The sequence below is a fragment of the Nerophis ophidion genome, linkage group LG04 (assembly GCF_033978795.1).
Source record: "Nerophis ophidion isolate RoL-2023_Sa linkage group LG04, RoL_Noph_v1.0, whole genome shotgun sequence".
NCBI classification, from domain to species: domain Eukaryota; kingdom Metazoa; phylum Chordata; class Actinopteri; order Syngnathiformes; family Syngnathidae; genus Nerophis; species Nerophis ophidion.
Window position 1 is genome coordinate 43,493,352 of NC_084614.1, and position 18,873 is coordinate 43,512,224.

An 18,873-nucleotide genomic window follows, 5' to 3' on the forward strand; every position below is an offset into this window, starting at 1 on the left:
CGACATGAAAAGCGCTTGTTACTACATTACATATATATTTACACCATGTATATACAACCCTAATGGAGGTGTTTGGATGCTGTTTTAGGGGCTCTATAGGCAGAATTGAACGGCTCCCACAAGCTTCATTGTAAGCAGACTTTTTATCAAATGTATTTAATATTTAGAATGGATTAAGAAAATCCATCAGTCATCATGCCTTTTATAATGATTGTGAACGATAGGCAAAATTCCCCCAAAAAACTGCAGTTCACCTTTAAGATGTGTATGTTGTGTTACAGTATATATTAATTTACATTTACAATACAAAATATATCAAATGTTCCCCATGCATTTTGTCGCATCTACTACTGTATGTTATATTTATATCTATTTGAAAACTGTATGTATTCGAAAAAAAAAACCTGCAGGCAGTTTTACATTTTTAAGTTTAATTGTAATTGTTTATACAACAGCTAGGCAGTTGTATTCCGCATTTTGTTTTCTCTTACTGTGCCCAAAATTTACAGAACTGTGATCTTAAAACTGAGGTATGTACCAAACCGTGATTGTGGTGATTACCCCTACTGAAGAGAGATAGAATAGATAGATGTATGGTGCATGCACAGTTTTACCCGCATAAAATAGACAAACAAAATTTTAAAAATACAACTTAAAAGGGAATGAAACATTGGATATGTCACATCTTGTACACAGACACAAAATAAAGGGAAAATAACTTTACACCATATCTATATTTAAAATATTTTGTTGTATACCACACGTGCATGAAGGAAAGGCACCTACTGTAATCCAAAATTGACAGACTTTTTTTGTCCGAATAAAATCAATACATTACAGTTTCAAAGCAATTAGAGACCATTGCCCCATATGATAACCACTTGTTCATTTTGTCAAGAAAAGACAACATACACATTCACACATTTGCTGTCAAATAATGATGTGTGTGTGAAAATGTTTGTGTTTGTTCTTACTTTGTGAAAGCAGCTGGGATATGGTCTTCAGGTTTTCTTCGGAGTCATCACACTCTTTAGCAGTCATCTGCTTATTGGCTGTCTCCATGCGCTCTTTTAGAAAGAATACACATCGTTAACATCTGACCTGCAGGCAAAAATAAAACATAGGACAACAGAATAGTTTTGTATATACCGTATTTTTCGGACTATAAGTCGCAGTTTTTTTCATAGTTTGACCGGCGGTGCGACTTATACTCCGGAGCAAATTATGTGTGAAATTATTAACACATTACCGTAAAATATCAAATAATATTACTTATCTCATTCGCGGAAGGGACGAAGAAAATGTCAGCAATCGTCACACACACGTCAATCAATAAGAATTCGGCGGGGGAGGGGTCATCGCAGAAGTGCATTGTGGGTCATGGAATACTAACTGCTATATGCTATATGTTACTGCCGTAGCTATTAAAATGGATCATTTCATCGTTGGCGGTAAATTATAAAAACTGAGAAGGGCTGAACAAAAATTGGACCGAAAAGGAAATCATGTACTGCAGATTACAAGCTGGACGTGGTGAAATATGCAGCAGAAAATGACAAGAGGAAGCAGTGCATACCTTTAAGGTTGGCAGAGTTGTTTAGAAGCGACATCGAGGAAGAAGATTTCATCGGATTTATCGATTAAGAGTGACAGATTGTTTGATAAACGTACAGCATGTTCCATATGTTATAGTTATTTGAATCACTTTTACCATAATATGTTACGTTAACATACAAGGCACGTTCTCCGTTGGTTATTTATGTGTCATATAACGTACACTTATTCAGTCTGTTGTTCACTATTCTTTATTTATTTTAAATTGCCATTCAAATGTCTATTCTTGGTGTTGGATTTTATCAAATAAATTTCCCCCAAAAATGCGATTTATACTCCAGTGCGATGTAAATATGTTCTTTTTCCTTCTTATTATGCATTTTCGGCCGGTGCGACGTATACTCGGAGAGACTTATAATCCGAAAAATACGGTATCTCAAATGACCGGTTAAGAAAATAAGAAAAAGAATAGCTGTCAAAGTTAGGGATGTGTACCTCTCACATTTGAACCGATACGAGACCAATTCCCAGTACTTGGGAATCGATATCGGTACTCAACAGTACCATTTTTTAAAAACTTTTGTCTGTGTTAATGTGGTGATAAATGTAATTGAACAGGACAAGCAGTAGAAAATGGATGGATGTTTTGTAAAAAATCATGTTTTTATTCTATTTAAGATTTAACCCTGAGATCATTATGATAACTGCTGTCCAGTCTTTATATCTTGTTTTCGTACACTTCTGAGTCTCATTTCAAATTATTACATGTAGGGGTGTCAAATGATCGAGTTAATTGCGAATAATTACAGTCATATTTAGCATGTTATACTTTTTAATGATGTTCATTTATTTTTCAATCGCTAACATAACTGCTTCTGTATGTCCGTGAGTTGTCTCGTCCTCTTCTTGTGCTTGACTAAGAACAACAACACTGCTGCCTTGCGGCACAAAGATTAGTCTTGTGACAAGCAACAGTCACGAGACTGTTGCTAGAGGCTTTAAATTTGGGATATAATGAATTCTATCTAAGAAAATGTGTAAAATTTTGAAATTGAACTTAAAGATGTATCAGAAGTGTGTTTATTGTTTGTGTATGTTTGAACGTTGTCATGTTTTTAGCGTGGACAACACTTTTTTTTCAACTATTTATTACACAAGCCATAAAGAAATGTCGGTCTTCCAGGTAGGTTTTGACCCATTAAACTGACTTGATACTATTATTCATAACACAGCTGTGCATCAATATGGTGAGGTGTGCACATTATGTTTAAAATTAGAGTACACTTACATGGAGGAGAATCTTTTAATTGACTGTGCTTGTCCTAAGGAGCGCAATGGCATGACTGCCAGTGGATAAAATTAAACAATCATTCCGAAGTAAATAAGTTCATGTCATGTTGTATAATGAGGTTTAAAAATCAGATTATGTTGCATATTAATGTATGTATATAAGACATATGTGACTGACAGTCAGGAAACCCTCTATCTTTATAATAATGTAATGAATTCAAATGAAAATATCTCAAGTGAAGGATTTTTGTGAGCATATTAGGTAAGATTAAATAAGAGATTAAATATATTGATTACAGATCCAAGGAAAATATTAAATTAAATGTATTAACCGCTTGAGAGCGCCAATTACAAAGTAGACTTTGCATGGAGTTGCAAATTTTTATTTGTATTTATTTTTTTCTTCCAAGATGGCGCTGCTGTAGAGGCTGCTGTGGGCAGGAGCTCTGTGCTCTTGTGTCATCATTTTGTGTTTCCTTCTTGTTTTCATGTGTTACTGTATTTTTTTGCCTTTTGGTCCGGGACCCTTTGGGACTGTGTGACAAGGGGTGGCACTTTCGTGACCTCTGTGGTGCTTTTTTTTTTTGTGGACTTCTGGATCTGCCTCCCGGGAGCCTTTTGGCCATGGAGACCAGCTGCTGGGTGTCTGCCACACCGGAGTCTGTTTGGAGGGACTGGAGGAGATGCGGATGAGGGGACAGGGCTGCACAGCTAGCACTGAGCGCTGGGACGGAGAGGCTTCGCGGTGTCTTGGCTGGGTGAGCAGGTGTCGGACACCTCAGTCTTCTTGGACGTATCATCGCTCATTCATGCGGACTGGACACTGGCGGAGAGTGGAGTCGGCTCTCTTGGTTGCTTTGTTGGGTCTGCTCCTGTCTCTGGCCATGCTCCCTCCACCCCAGCGGACGATGGCGTGGAACACCGCAGAGGCCACCACAGTGGATATGTTTCCTTTACTTTTTATTCATATCTGTATGTAGAAGTGTCTGGTTGTATCTGCTGCTTTAATGTCCACTGTGTTCTTTGATGTTTGATGTTTCCCTCTTACACACATGTAAGAGGGATGTGTACTATGGCTATGAGTTGTTTTTTTCCCTTGGCCTCAGTCTGCACCCCCTCTCCAGGGCCCAGGCTAAGACCGATTTTTTTATTTAATTTTAATCTTCTATTTTTTTCTCCCTTCCCCGCCACCCCACTTGTTTACCTGTATCTCATCTTTTTTGTAAGGGGTGCTGGAAGTCGATCCTGTTCTGTCTCTCTGTAATGTTTGTTTGATTTTGAATGGGATTGTGCTGAGAATTGTAATTTTCCTGAAGGAACTCTCCTGACGGAATAAATAAAGTACTATCTAATATAATCGAATTGCAAGACATTAGATGACAATGGTGTATAGACTACAATGTGTTGCTTTAGTCAGGAAGTATTATTTCCCATTAGGTTGAATGTGCCAGTCTTTTCTTTTGTTAAATCATACAAAAGTTTTTATAATGTATTTATACTGTAAGTACTGTACTGATTTCACAACAGCTGCTAGATTGCAATGTGTAGCTTAGGTGTAGTTTTGATTTCCAAAAATGGATGTATTAATATCGCCATGTAAAATTACTAATGCTAAACACTAGCATGTATATGGTATATCCAAAGAAAATAACCATCAAGCTAGCGCATTTTGATAAGCGGAAACTTAATTTTGAGCGCTTTCTATGAGGCAAATTGCAACATTACCCAGAGGCAGTCCGCTACAAATACCTGTTTGCTAGTCAAGTGCTTGAGCCTGGAAATCGGACGTGATGTCACATGCAACAAAGGTATTGAACTATGGTCCCTTTTGACATTTGTGATGATGATGATGAATAATTCAGTGATAATAACACTTGTTAGAAACAATTTATTCGGTGAAGAGCATTGCATTGTGGACGCAGTCGTACGCTTGTCGTTCTCAAATTTGCGGGACACAGCTAAAATGTGTCATCAACATACATTTTCACAATATAATGATAGTATTTAAAATTCTATAGTCGGCCAAATGTATATCATTTGTATCGTGCATGTTGCGTGGCCCTGATTCAGTCTGTACCTTTGAAAGTACGACTTCTGTACCAATTACAAGACATCCATACATCCATTTTCTACCGCGTATTCCCTTTGGGGTTGCGGGGGGCGCTGGTGCCTATTTCAGCAACAATCGAGCGGAAGGCGGTGTACACCCTGGACAAGTCGTCACCTCATCGCAGGGATCACAAGACATAGTTTATTTTATTTCAAAAGTGCTTACCAAAATAATAAGTAATATCATATGATACTAAGGACAGTATCAGTATCAGATCGATAGTAGCGTGATGTTTTTGTTGCATTCCAGTTTTAAAGGTTTAATTTAAATTGATCAAAGGTAGGAATGGGCAATATGGCCTAAAATCTATATTGCGATAACGATATGCACAATATATTAATTGGTATGTAAATGATAATGCAACTATTTCAAAACAGTTTACAAAGGCTCTTAATTTGGCTGCGGACGTGCGGTTACATGTTACGTAATTTCAAGTTGTATTATTTTCTCAAAACTATGATTAAAGAACTTGTTAATTTACTGTTAATATCTGGTTATTTTCTTTTGTAAAACAGTTCTATCTACACTTCTGTTAAAATGTAATATTTACTTATCCTTTTAATGTTTGGATACAAATTTGGGTAGTAATAGTTACAGCGATACATGGGCAGTATTGGTCTTACAAAGCTGATACTGATACTTCAAATGTTCAAAATGACTGAATGATTCAATTTTTGATAAACATTATGACCACACAAAAACTCTGAATGGTGGTGTAACAATATTACTCCAAAATTCCCCCGGAAGTTTTGATGGGACTTCTATATGTGCACTGAACCACTGACTGGTGGTCGGTGGAAGCTGGCGTATTTATAAGATGGCGCTGCGTGTCCGAATCCGTGAGTTTTAGGTCTAACTGTACAAAAAAAAGCTAGCCTAAAAAGTTAGCATGCTAATGTCAGCATGCTAATATGAAAGGTTGGCATACTTCCAAGATGGCGCCAAGTATCAAAAATTCAAAGTTTTAGGTTTAAACATGCAAAATTAGCTAAAAAGCTACCAACAATGTTAGCATGCTAATATAAGAGAAGTTAGCATACCTCTAAGATGGCACCAGGTATCAAAAATCTTGATTTTTGAGTTTAAACACACAAAATTAGTGAAAAAGATCGCCGAAAACGTTAGCCTGCTATAATCGTTATGCTAATATAAGATAGGTTAGAATACCACCAACGTAGTGCCAAGTATCAAAAATCAAGATTTTTAGGCTGAAACATACAAAATGTGCTAAAATGCTAGTATAAAACATTAACATGCTAATATGAGACAATGGCAAACTTTCAAGATGGTGCCACGTATGACAACATTAGCATGCTAACACTGAGAATGTGTCACATACCATTTAATATTACTCTAAGGTGCATGGCTGTGGAATTAGAGAAACAAGTGCCTGAGAAGGACACAATGCTAAAATTAGCACGCTAACACATAAGTGTCACAAACCAAGTTATACGACTCTGGGGTAAACGATGGCAAAATCAGCTCATAAAGTTATCGTGCTAATGTTAGCATGCTAACAGGTTAACGTTATCGTGCGTCACATACTGAGTTATATGACTCTAAGGTGCATGGCTGCCAAATTACAGAAAAAAATATAAAATTAGCTGAAAAAGTTTGCACGCTAATGTTAGCATGCTAGCATTTAACCGGGTAAGAAGAAATACCAAAATGCACTATCTGTAGATGTAAACATAGAAAGTAACTTAAAAGCAAGCATAAAACATTAGCATGATAGTATAAGACAAGCTAACAAAAAACATTAGCATGGTAACAACACGCTCAACACCACCCCATATTGGAAAAAAATAAGATTTTTCTGCTGTGTGTGGCCCTGATGTCAATGTTGTGGGCCCATTGAACTTTTAGTTACGCCACTGTACAGATAGACTATTTGAAGGGAGTGGCTGTCATGTGACTTCATAGGATTTCATGTAATCAGATGAACCTGTAACCATTTTAACTATGACAAAGCATTTTCTGAAAAATGTCCTACCGAACGAAAACTGATTGTGGCCAAACGATCAAGATATCGACTTTTTTAATGTGGGTTGGAACTTCAATTAACTATTAAATATTATTAATAATTAATATGTTATTTGTATTTCATTTTACATGAGCAATGACACTGAAAAAAGGAAAGGAAAATAAATTATATACACTTCATGTATTTATTAAACACCTTGAACACATTCTTACCTTTGTAGCCTGTCACTGACAGATCAACTTTGGGCAGTTGATCTGCTTTGTAAACGCTTAGACAAAGTGCCTACAACATGTTACCAGATACATTTCAGGAATTTCAGCCATTCTGCGCTGCAGAGGAATTCATTACATTAGATTTTCCAATCATAATTTGATGATGGATTATCCTCACGAATGCATTAATTTGAACAGCCCTAGTTTTCCAAAGTTAAGGAAAATGTAAGTTTTATGAGGATTCCACCTTGAGAAAAAATTTGAACAGTTCATTGATTCACGCTCATGCTGTGTAAGGCAACTTCTGACCACAACTGTGTGTGTTCTGCTGTCTTACCTCGGAGGTCCCTGTTAAAGTCGTGCAGCCGTCGGACCTCCAATTCTAGCTTGTTCCTCATTGTTTTCTCCAGGGCCTCCCTCTTGGAGGAAGACTTAGCGAGGGTTTCGTAAGCCTCTGACACCAGCTGTATTTCTGTTTCCAACTACCAAAAGACATGGGTGGAATGAAGTGAAACAACACGAATAGCAACAGATTTCAAACTTACCATCCAAGACAAAAATACATAACTGACAAGACAGAAATGGCACCGATCAATAAATTATATGAAAATATAAATAATAGTTAATGGGGTGCTCCAATAAAACGTTTTCAATTCCAATAAAATACCAATATTGGCCAATACAGATTTTGACATGTTACAATATCAGTGCGAAATCGTACTGCATTTTTTACAATTTTGTAGTGTGGAATGTTAGAAAAGGTTTGATCAAATGAAATTACTCAGAGAACAGTGGTGGGTAGGAACAACACTAACCTATTTATTATTAACCGTCTGAAATGGACTTATGTTGTCTTTAATTTGAAGTGGAGTGGTAATTTCTTTTGGGCAACACCTAGTGGCCACAAGATTTCATTAGATTAAGCTCATCACGACGAGGTAAATTGAATGACGGGGACACATTTGTACCTGGATACTTTCTAATATGCTTCTTTCTGCCTTGGAGACTTTGTATGTATAAGTAATAAGCAACTATACTCATTTGATATTTGTTTATATTGACAAATGTGTTGTTTTAGACTGCTATAATGTTTTATTAAGGACACATATTACGTATGTTAAGGTTGTGTGCTATTGTGTGCTTAGCTGCTAGCTCCTAGTAGCCTACAGTCTACCATGTTTACCTTTTGTAAATTACGACTAATATACAAAAAAAAATTTTTATTTTTTTTGCGTAAGTAAACACGCTACAAGACTGCTTGTATCGGAGCTTTTACATGCAAGTTGATATAATTTTTTATCAACAATGGATACTGCTAATAGTAACAAATACAAATTGTATAGTACCAGTAAAGTAACTGCTCCAAAAATGTTGTCATTATCAACTTAAGTAACTACTATGTTACTTTAATTTTTTTTTTAAAAAGCTAAAATATCAATCACTCTAATTGCAGTCAAACAATTTTTGTTTAATCAGATTATATTGCAGCTGGTGATCAATTATGTTGCAAATATGGTGCGGATGAAGCATAAATTGCAAGTGAGCACACCAGTTGGAGCCTCCCCACGCAGCTTTGTACTGACATATGCATTTACCTGACCAACACACCCAAGATAACATCTGCAGTTAAAGTACAGCGCATCCAGAAAAAGTTCACAGCGCTTCACTTTTTTCATATTTTGTTATGTTACAACCTTATTCCAAAATTGAATAAATTCATTTTTGTCCTTAAAATTTGACACACAATACCCTATGACAATGTATTTACATGTTTTTCCTAAAATTCAGCAAATTTATTAAAACAAAAAAATTCACATGTACATAAATATTCACACTTTTGTTGCTACACCTTTTGCAGCAATTACTGCCGCAAGTCTTTTTAAATACAATGCCATTAGCTTGGCACACTTATCTTTGGGCAGTTTTGCCAATTCTTCTTTGCAGCACCTCTAAAGTTCCATCAGGTTGGAATGGGATGCATTGGTTTTCTTCCAGGATGTCTCTGTACCTTTCTGCATACATCTTAGTCTATTCAGGAAGTTGACCAAGAACCCCATGGTCACTCTGTCAGAGCTACAGCATTCCTTTTTGGAGAGAGGACCTTCATTCAATGAGTCAAAGTTTACTTGTATAGCCCTTAATCACAAACGTCTCAAAGGGCTGCACAAGCCAGAAGGACAACCATCTTTGCAGCAATCCACCAATCAGGCCTGTATGGTAGAGTGCCCAGACGAAAATTATTCCTTCATTAACGTTTGCCAACATTCTCCTAAAAGACTCTCAGACCATGAGAAACAAAATTATATGGTCTGATGACACAAAGATTGAACTCTTTGGCATAAATGCCAGACATCCTGGATGAAAACCAAGACTTTCCATCCAATCTGATGGAGCTTGAGAAGTGCTGCAAAGAAAAATGGGTGAAATTGCCCAAAGATAAACGTTTTGCAGGCCAATTGAAGATGTCGACAGCCCACACTTGGCCCGCAAGCTGTAGTTGGGACACCCCTGCTCTAGATGTTCTAAAGCTGGCTGTTGGCAAGGCATCGGGACGCACCTGAGGCTGATTGCCTCATCAGCCGCTTAAGCAGAATGCTTGCTAATGGAAGACACCAGCTCTTTGACTCCTGTCTTCCATGTCTTTTTACTTTGCCTCCAGCCGGAAGACTCTGTACGATTTACCTTGGTTCGTTTGCTACCTTAGTTGTTATCATACATTTGCTTGGAGACTATCAAAGCTATCAAAATACTTCGTAAAGACTCGCTCCTACCAGAACCTAACACAGACCTTGTATTTGATACTGTTTAACGCAATTTACGCCTTATTTTGGCAGAATCAATGTAATAACTTTCTGTGTTTTTTAATGACCCGCGGATACCTTGATCAGCTCAGACTTATTTAGGCTTAAATGTCAGATTATTAGATGTGTAACTGCCCAACATGAGCATGTATTACCTGTTTATGCTTAATTTTATTCAAAAGTGAATGCTATTAACAGTGTAACAATATCAACACCATTTTAAACTACATTGTTATTCTAATTGTTTTACACACAGTTGTTTGAGCGAAACAAAGTCGATATTACCCAATCACTTAACAAAATCAAATTTTCTTACTGCTACTAATTTCAGTCAAGTCCTTGTGTGTCCAGGGAATTATTAATAGAGTTTGTAAACATTAACAAAAAATATATTTTGAGAGAGTAAAAATATGGATGTAATCGATCATATACCAACAATTTTCATGGTATTGACAACAACAATTTATGGATTGTTCTACCCTCCTCTTAACATGTTGTGTACTTACTCTCACAATGCTGACACACCAACAGTTGTTGTTATGGGGACACCCTTAAAAAAGAAAGTGCTACATCTAAATAAATTGAATTAAATATATACCATTCTCTCGCTAACTCTAATTGATCTACTTGTTAATTTCCAGTTAACAACTGCTTACTTTTTGCTGTAACAAGCTTCCATCAACAATTTTTAAACTTTACTAAGCACTTGATTCTTGGTGTTTTTTCAAGGTAGTTCCGCTTTGGTATTAGCATGCCTGCTCCTGGCTTGCTCTCGCAGTGTAAAATATCTAGCCTTGTCCTCCAGTGATGAAACTACATAAGATACTAAGAAATGCAGTTTATTTGCCACAGTTGAGGTGATTATTATTAACTTAGGGGGAGCATCTCAACACTGTGTATCATTAACTGCCAGTAAGTTATCAGCCGGGCCCTAAAAAATAAATAAAGTTTCAGGCAGAAGACATCTGCGTTTGTGATCAGCATTAAAAGGCATTAATCAGCAATGGCAATCACACAGGGTGGTAGATCGATTGGCACATCCTTACTCCTAGATGGTAATCATTTTTCTAGAGATACCAGGGACTATTTTTGCCTATTTGAAATGATTGGCCCAATCGATCTTTATCATATCTCAGTCCCTGGGTTTACAGGCTAAAGATTGTACTCACATGAAAGATTCCTTCAAAAAGGATGGACGCGCAGGGAGATAATAAATTTTCCATATCACTTGTTTCAATGTAAAGTAGATGTTGATACTATCGATACCTAGTGTAGTATAAATATATGAATGATACTAAAGTGATTATATTAATATTTATATTTTTGTTGTTCTTACAAAATACTCCTTTTTTGGTAAGCTATGTTATTGTTCAATGAGTAAGTAGGATACAGGAAGGCTTTGAGGACAAAACCCAAATTATTCAAATGGGAGCCAATCGTCACGTCTGGGTTGCATGTTTATGCGCTGGTCGTTTCCCCAAGATGCGGATGGATGCCCGGAAGCAGCGTGCAGGTGAGAAAGATTGTTTATTTCCAAAAACCAAGCAAGAATATAAAAACAGAAAATCATGCCAGTTGTACAGGAAGCTATGGTAAAGGCTTAACCAAAGACTAGCCAGAAACAGGAGAAAGAAGTAAGAATAACCAACGTAACTATTGCGTGTAGCAAACAAAACTGCCAGGCAGAGTGCGGCGAGAGGCAGGAATAAACAGCTCTCTGGTTAGTGACCGGGAGCAGGTGAGCGTCTCGACCACAAAGCAGAGGCAGCTGACAATAATCAGCACTCATGGCAACAATTTTTTTTGATTAATTGATACTTTTATTAGTAGATTGCACAGTTCAGTACATATTCCGTACAATTGACCACTAAATCGTTACACCCGAATACGTTTTTCAACTTGTTTAAGTCGGGCTCCACGTTAATCAATTCATGGTAAGTTGGGGTCCATGTTAATCAATTCATGGTAGACGCAGAACTAAATCAACAACTAAGAAAATACTAAACTTAAACAAAACATGATCCAGGCAACGGATTTTGACACCGATAGTAGTTTTTGCTTGTGTTTGGTTATTGTGCATGAGTTAGTTTATTTTGTTAAAAAATATTTCTTGGCATTCAATAACACACATTTAATACATCATCTGACTCACAACCATTCTAGAAAATGCAATTTTTTTTTAAGATAAGCTTCATAAAAATATCTTATTGTGTTTATTTAGGTACTTACTATTTTATATTGCTACTACGGTACATTTTTAGTCTGCTTTATACCTGCATTATCCTTTCCATCCTTTGTAACTGAGCTAAAAATTCCTTTGTGGATCAATAAAGTTTGTGCAAGTTTAAGTCCAAGTCTACTTGCTATACAACATTTTCAGTTCTAGAATCTATTGTCAAAATATCAGTTTTAAAATCAAAATTGAGTTGGAGGCCAAAAGTGTTTATCAAGTTTGGAAGCCAAACATTTTGATCAGGAGAACAAAAGTGTTCTAATGTTACCTTGTGCAGCTTGATGACTTTCTCACGACAGGCCTCCATTTCCTGCCTCAGAGTTCTGTTCTCATCGGTGAGCACATTCACCCTCTGTTGAGCTTGTGTCATCATCGCAAAGGACTCTCCCTGCAGGTTTGAGTAAGAATGCAGATGGGGGAAATGTCCAGGGGGAACAAAGGGCTGACCCTGGGGAGGGAGCGGCCCTTGGAAATGCTGCAGTTGATATGGAGGATTTTGTTGCTGTTTGTTGTAACTCCGTGGTGTGGAGCTGTAGGGGCTGTTGGGGAAACCATGGCATCTTTGTGGTGTTGGGTTCATAGACAGGGGGGTGAAAGGCTCCCCTACCTGATGGGAAACAAAACCCTGTAGATTGCGAAGACCCATTCTGGGCAAGGTCTGACCCTGACTGTGTGGTTGTTGGTGCAGGAAAGAAGGGTGAGAGGAGTGGGAAACACTAGGAACGCTACAGAAAGTAGAAGACTGGGCGCGGGACAAAGAACCAACAGAAGTGACAGAAGAGGTGGGGCTGTGCTGGTGAAGGGATTTTTGGAACGTGCCTGAACCGTCCTTACTGGATCTGAGGAGAGTAGAACAGAAATGTTTTATTAACTCAGCTTTCCCAAACAGTTGGTCAATCTTCAAAATTCTTCTTTAAAACACTTGCAAATAGAAGTTCTGGCGCTCGCATTATATCCTATGTGGTCACACAATTTAATTTACCACAACACTCTACGGCACTACAAGTCACACTGTTGTTGGCTCATTAGCTCATAGCCAGGGCTTGTAATCTCGCCAGAAAGATGTCCAGGCATCGAGTAATTGTCTCTGGCCCCCTGCCTTGGAGAGGCAATGATGAGAGATATAACAGATTAGTCTCTCTTAACAAGTGGCTGGATAGCTTCTGTAGACAACAGGGATTTACGTTTATTGATAATTGGCCCTCTTTCTGGGGCAAACCTGGCTTGCTGAGGAGAGACGGCCTTCACCCTAACCAGGAAGGCGCTATCCTCTTGTCTCGGAACATAGATTTCGCATTGAGCCACATTTGACTAACTGCACTAGAGCAAGCCCGGTCACAGGCAATTACAGAGCCTGCTAGCCTGGGTATGGAGTCAGTTAAGTTAGAACTAGCCAGCGCCAGGCTGGATAATCCCTGTACACATAGCAATTTTTGTAGAATAATACACAACTCACAAAATGTTTTTGCTGCTATGACTATGACTACGTCAGAGTTAGACATGCGTTCTACTGAGGTGGGAAATTATGATGCGTTCAGTTTATCGCAGCACCAAGTAGACAATCTGAAAATTCCCGTCATATCAATTCCTAGATATGGTCGTAATTATTTTAAGTACACTGCGCATAATAAAGGCAAAACATTATTAATTTTGCTACTACGGATAATTTTATCAACAACTCCTTAAAATAGCCCACTACCTATAATATGGGCTTTCTAAACATCAGATCTTTGTCTCCCAAAACATTATTAGTTAATAAGGTCATTAGAGACAACAACCTTAACGTCATCGGTCTTAGCGAAACCTGGCTTAAACCAGACGACTTTTTTGCGATAAATGAGGCATCCCCTCCTAACTATACGAATGCGCATATTGCCCGTCCCCTTAAAAGGGGAGGGGGGGTTGCACTAATATACAACGAAAACTTTAACTTTAGTCCTAACTTAAATAATAAATATAAATCGTTTGAGGTGCTTTCTATGAAGTCTGCCACACCTCTGCGCCTGGCCGTTATCTACCGCCCCCCAAGGCCCTATTCGGACTTTATTAGTGAATTCTCAGAGTTTGTTGCTGATCTAGTGACATACGCCGATAATATAATTATAATGGGGGACTTTAATATCCATATGAATACCCCATTGGACCCACCGTGCGTGGCGCTCCAGACTATAATTGATAGCTGTGGTCTTACACAAATAATAAATGAACCGACGCATCGCAGCGGTAATACGATAGACCTAGTGCTTGTCAGAGGTATCACCGTTTCCAAAGTTATGATACTCCCGTATACTAAAGTAATGTCCGATCATTACCTTATAAAATTCGAAGTTCAGACTCATGTTCGGCAAGCTAATAATAATAAAAACTGCTATAGCAGCCGCAACAGTAATGCTGCCACAACGACGACTCTTGCTGACCTACTGCCCTCGGTAATGGCACCGTTCCCAAAGTATGAGGGCTCTATTGATAACCTCACTAACAACTTTAACAACGCCCTGCGCGAAACCATTGATAGTATAGCACCGCTGAAGTTAAAAAAGGCTCCAAAAAGGCGTACGCCATGGTTTACTGAAGAAACTACAGCTCAGAAATTATTATGTAGAAAGCTGGAACGCAAATGGCGCACGACTAAACTTGAGGTGCACCATCAAGCATGGAGTGATAGTTTAATAACTTATAAAAGCATGCTTACCTTAGCTAAAACTAATTATTACTCAAATCTCATCCGCATTAATAAAAACGATCCAAAATTTTTGTTTAGTACAGTAGCAACGCTAACCCAACAAGGGACTCCTTCCAGTAGCTCCACCCATTCAGCAGATGACTTTATGAAGTTCTTTAATAAGAAAATTGAACTTATTAGAAAGGAGATTAAAGACAATGCGTCCCAGCTACAACTGGGTTATAGTAACACAGATACGACTGTATATACGGCGGATACTGCAAATATCCAAAATAGTTTCTCTCGTTTTGATGAAATAACACGAAAAGAATTGTTACAACGTGTAAATGGAATAAAACAAACAACATGTTTACTTGACCCACTTCCTGGGAAACTTATCAAGGAGCTTTTTGTATTATTAGGTCCATCAGTGCTAAATATTATAAACTTATCACTTTCCTCGGGCACTGTTCCCCTAGCATTCAAAAAAGCGGTTATTCATCCTCTCCTTAAAAGACCTGACCTCGATCCTGACCTCATGGTAAACTACCGACCGGTGTCTCACCTTCCCTTTATTTCGAAAATCCTCGAAAAAATTGTTGCAGTGCAGCTAAATGAACACTTGGCGTCTAACAATCTATGTGAAACCTTTCAATCCGGTTTCAGGGCAAATCACTCGACTGAGACAGCCCTCGCAAAATTGACTAATGATCTATTGCTAACGATGGACTCTGATGCGTCATCTATGTTGCTGCTCCTCGATCTTAGCGCTGCTTTCGATACCGTCGATCATAATATTTTATTAGAGCGTATCGAAACACGAATTGGTATGTCGGACTCAGCCCTGTCTTGGTTTAACTCTTATCTTACTGATAGGATGCAGTGCGTCTCCCATAACAGTGTGACCTCGGACTATGTTAAGGTAACGTGTGGAGTTCCCCAGGGTTCAGTCCTTGGCCCTGTACTCTTCAGCATCTACATGCTGCCGCTAGGTGACATCATACGCAAATACGGTATTAGCTTTCACTGCTATGCTGATGACACCCAACTCTATATGCCCCTAAAGCTGACGAACACGCCGGACTGTAGTCAGTTGGAAGCGTGTCTTAATGAAATTAAACAATGGATGTCCGCTAACTTTCTGCAACTTAACGCCAAAAAAACAGAAATGCTGATTATCGGTCCTGCTAGACACCGACCTCTATTTAATAATACAACTTTAACATTTGACAACCAAATAATAAAACAAGGTGACTCGGTAAAAAATCTGGGTATTATCTTCGACCCAACTCTCTCCTTTGAGTCACACATTAAAAGCGTTACTAAAACAGCCTTCTTTCATCTCCGTAATATCGCTAAAATTCGCTCCATTTTGTCCACTAAAGACGCCGAGATCATTATCCATGCGTTTGTTACGTCTCGTCTCGATTACTGTAACGTATTATTTTCGGGTCTCCCCATGTCTAGCATTAAAAGATTACAGTTGGTACAAAATGCGGCTGCTAGACTTTTGACAAGAACAAGAAAGTTTGATCATATTACGCTTGTACTGGCTCACCTGCACTGGCTTCCTGTGAACTTAAGATGTGACTTTAAGGTTTTACTACTTACGTATAAAATACTACACGGTCTAGCTCCAGCCTATCTTGCCGATTGTATTGCACCATATGTCCCGGCAAGAAATCTGCGTTCGAAAGACTCCGGCTTATTAGTGATTCCTAGAGCCCAAAAAAAGTCTGCGGGCTATAGAGCGTTTTCCGTTCGGGCTCCAGTACTCTGGAATGCCCTCCCGGTAACAGTTTGAAATGCTACCTCAGTAGAAGCATTTAAGTCTCACCTTAAAACTCATCTGTATACTCTAGCCTTTAAATAGACCTCCTTTTTAGACCAGTTGATCTGCCGCTTCTTTTCTTTTTTGTCCTATGTCCCCCCCTCCCTTGTGGAGGGGGTCCGGTCCGATGAACATGGATGAAGTACTGGCTGTCCAGAGTCGAGACCCAGGATGGACCGCTCGTCGGGACCCAGGATGGACTGCTCGCCTGTGTATCGGTTGGGGACATCTCTACGCTGCTGATCCGCCTCCGCTTGAGATGGTCTCCTGTGGACGGGACTTTCGCTGCTGTCTTGGATCCGCTTTGAACTGAACTCTCGCGGCTGTGTTGGAGCCACTATGGATTGAACTTTCACAGCATCATGTTAGACCCGCTCGACATCCATTGCTTTCGGTCCCCTAGAGGGGGGCGGGGGGGTTTGCCCACATCTGAGGTCCTCTCCAAGGTTTCTCATAGTCAGCATTGTCACTGGCGTCCCACTGGATGTGAATTCTCCCTGCCCACTGGGTGTGAGTTTTCCTTGCCCTTTGGTGGTTCTTCCGAGGATGTTGTAGTCGTAATGATTTGTGCAGTCCTTTGAGACATTTGTGATTTGGGGCTATATAAATAAACATTGATTGATTGATTGATTATGGTTAATTCTAGAGCTGCAACAATTAGCCCTTAATAGCAAGTATCTCAATGGGCTTTACATACTCTCAATAACACCACCTGATCTAAGCTCACTTCCAAGTGAGGAACAACGCAAAAGAACGCAATTTGGTAAAAAGAATACATTTTGAAAAGGGATCGCAGATGTAGGGACCCTCCTTCCAGGGTGATTGGCTGCAATGGAATAGATATTTAATTGTTAAACAATTAGATAATGTATGAGCCCAGTCCATCGGGAAGCTAACAGAAAGTCATAAGGGGATATTTTTATATATACAATACAAATTACATAAATTTGGCCGACGTTAAAGCTTGTAGTAATACTGTCATAACGTGATAATGCATGTTGACACAGTGTAAATGTTTCCTGCAAATTTCACAGCGACATTGTAGCATTCTCGCTAGCAAGCTAGCGGCTTACTAAGCCTCCACTCCATGGCAGCCAATAAGGTAAGTTTATTACATGTATCACTGGAGGTTGAGGATTAGATAAACATGCTACACTACACACCATAAGAGGATATAAGAAGTCATACAGTCCTAAACGGAGAACGCATGTCTGCGAAGTGGACGTACTTTAATAGAAATATAGTCGTTGACAGTGGTCTAGAAAATGTGCAATGTGGAAATATTAAGAGGATAGTGGCGTTCTTTCAAGGATATAAAGTCCAGCTAGAGCAGAAATATGGCCTTAATAGTCATCTGAGGTTAATACCTATTTTTTTATTTGGGTCAATAGCATTTAGAAGTATTTCTGCTCCTTTTGCTTCTCAACTTCTTTTAATGTTGTATAAATTACTTGTATTTAATGATGAGCTACTAAAACTAAAACAAAAAAGGAAATGATACCACCATATATAAGGTTGTGGAGATTGTCACATTCCATGTGGGCCCACTTTGGGCACGCCTGCACTCTTATTATAGGGTTTCCCACACATTCATTTATTTGTGGCGGCCCACAACGAAAGAATTACGGTCACCACAAATGAAAATGTAAAAAAAAAATGTTTTAAATTGTTGTTTTTTTTCTCGGCTTTTGACTCGCTCGACCACTCATAAAAGCAATGGGACTCTGTCTGTGAATGGAGCTTTTAGTTACATATTATATAAATATGTAAATATTATATAAATATGTATATAAATGTGTACATAAAGTGTTGTAATTATATTCCAACTCCGCGTTCTTCTTGGTCATCGCCGCCGCCGCCGCCGCTGACAACCACCCCACACCACAAATAGATTCTTGACCTGTGGGAAACACTGTATTAATATAGCTTTTACATTTGTTTACAAAAATTCTCATTGAAAACCGAATCGTACAAAAACTGTGGTACCAGTGTCTTTCATTTTCTTGCTCTTCACAGAAAAAAAAAAAATTTTCACCAACTGTTAAAGAGTTATTTTCTAAGACAAATCGGCCCAGGATTCAACACATGACTATTCAACAGACAGCCTGGGGACCAAATCTTACCCTGGAATAACACTATTCTGGGCGCTGAGCTCAGTTCAAAACTTAGGAGATAAAACATTTTTGCAGCAAATTC

The 18,873-nt window shown here is 38.6% G+C and overlaps 1 protein-coding gene across 4 annotated transcripts in view; it reads right to left on the reverse strand.

Annotated features, from left to right (window-relative positions):
• Positions 1–18,873, reverse strand: part of amot (angiomotin) — a 64,466-nt gene that overhangs the window by 25,940 nt on the left and 19,653 nt on the right. For all 4 annotated transcript variants that reach the window (XM_061898112.1, XM_061898114.1, XM_061898113.1 and 1 more), the window contains 3 exons: positions 12,453–13,023; positions 7,488–7,632; positions 975–1,067 (listed from right to left, as the gene is read on the reverse strand). In XM_061898112.1, the coding sequence (XP_061754096.1) occupies positions 975–1,067; positions 7,488–7,632; positions 12,453–13,023 (809 nt within the window). The remainder of the gene's footprint in view (positions 1–974; positions 1,068–7,487; positions 7,633–12,452; positions 13,024–18,873) is intronic.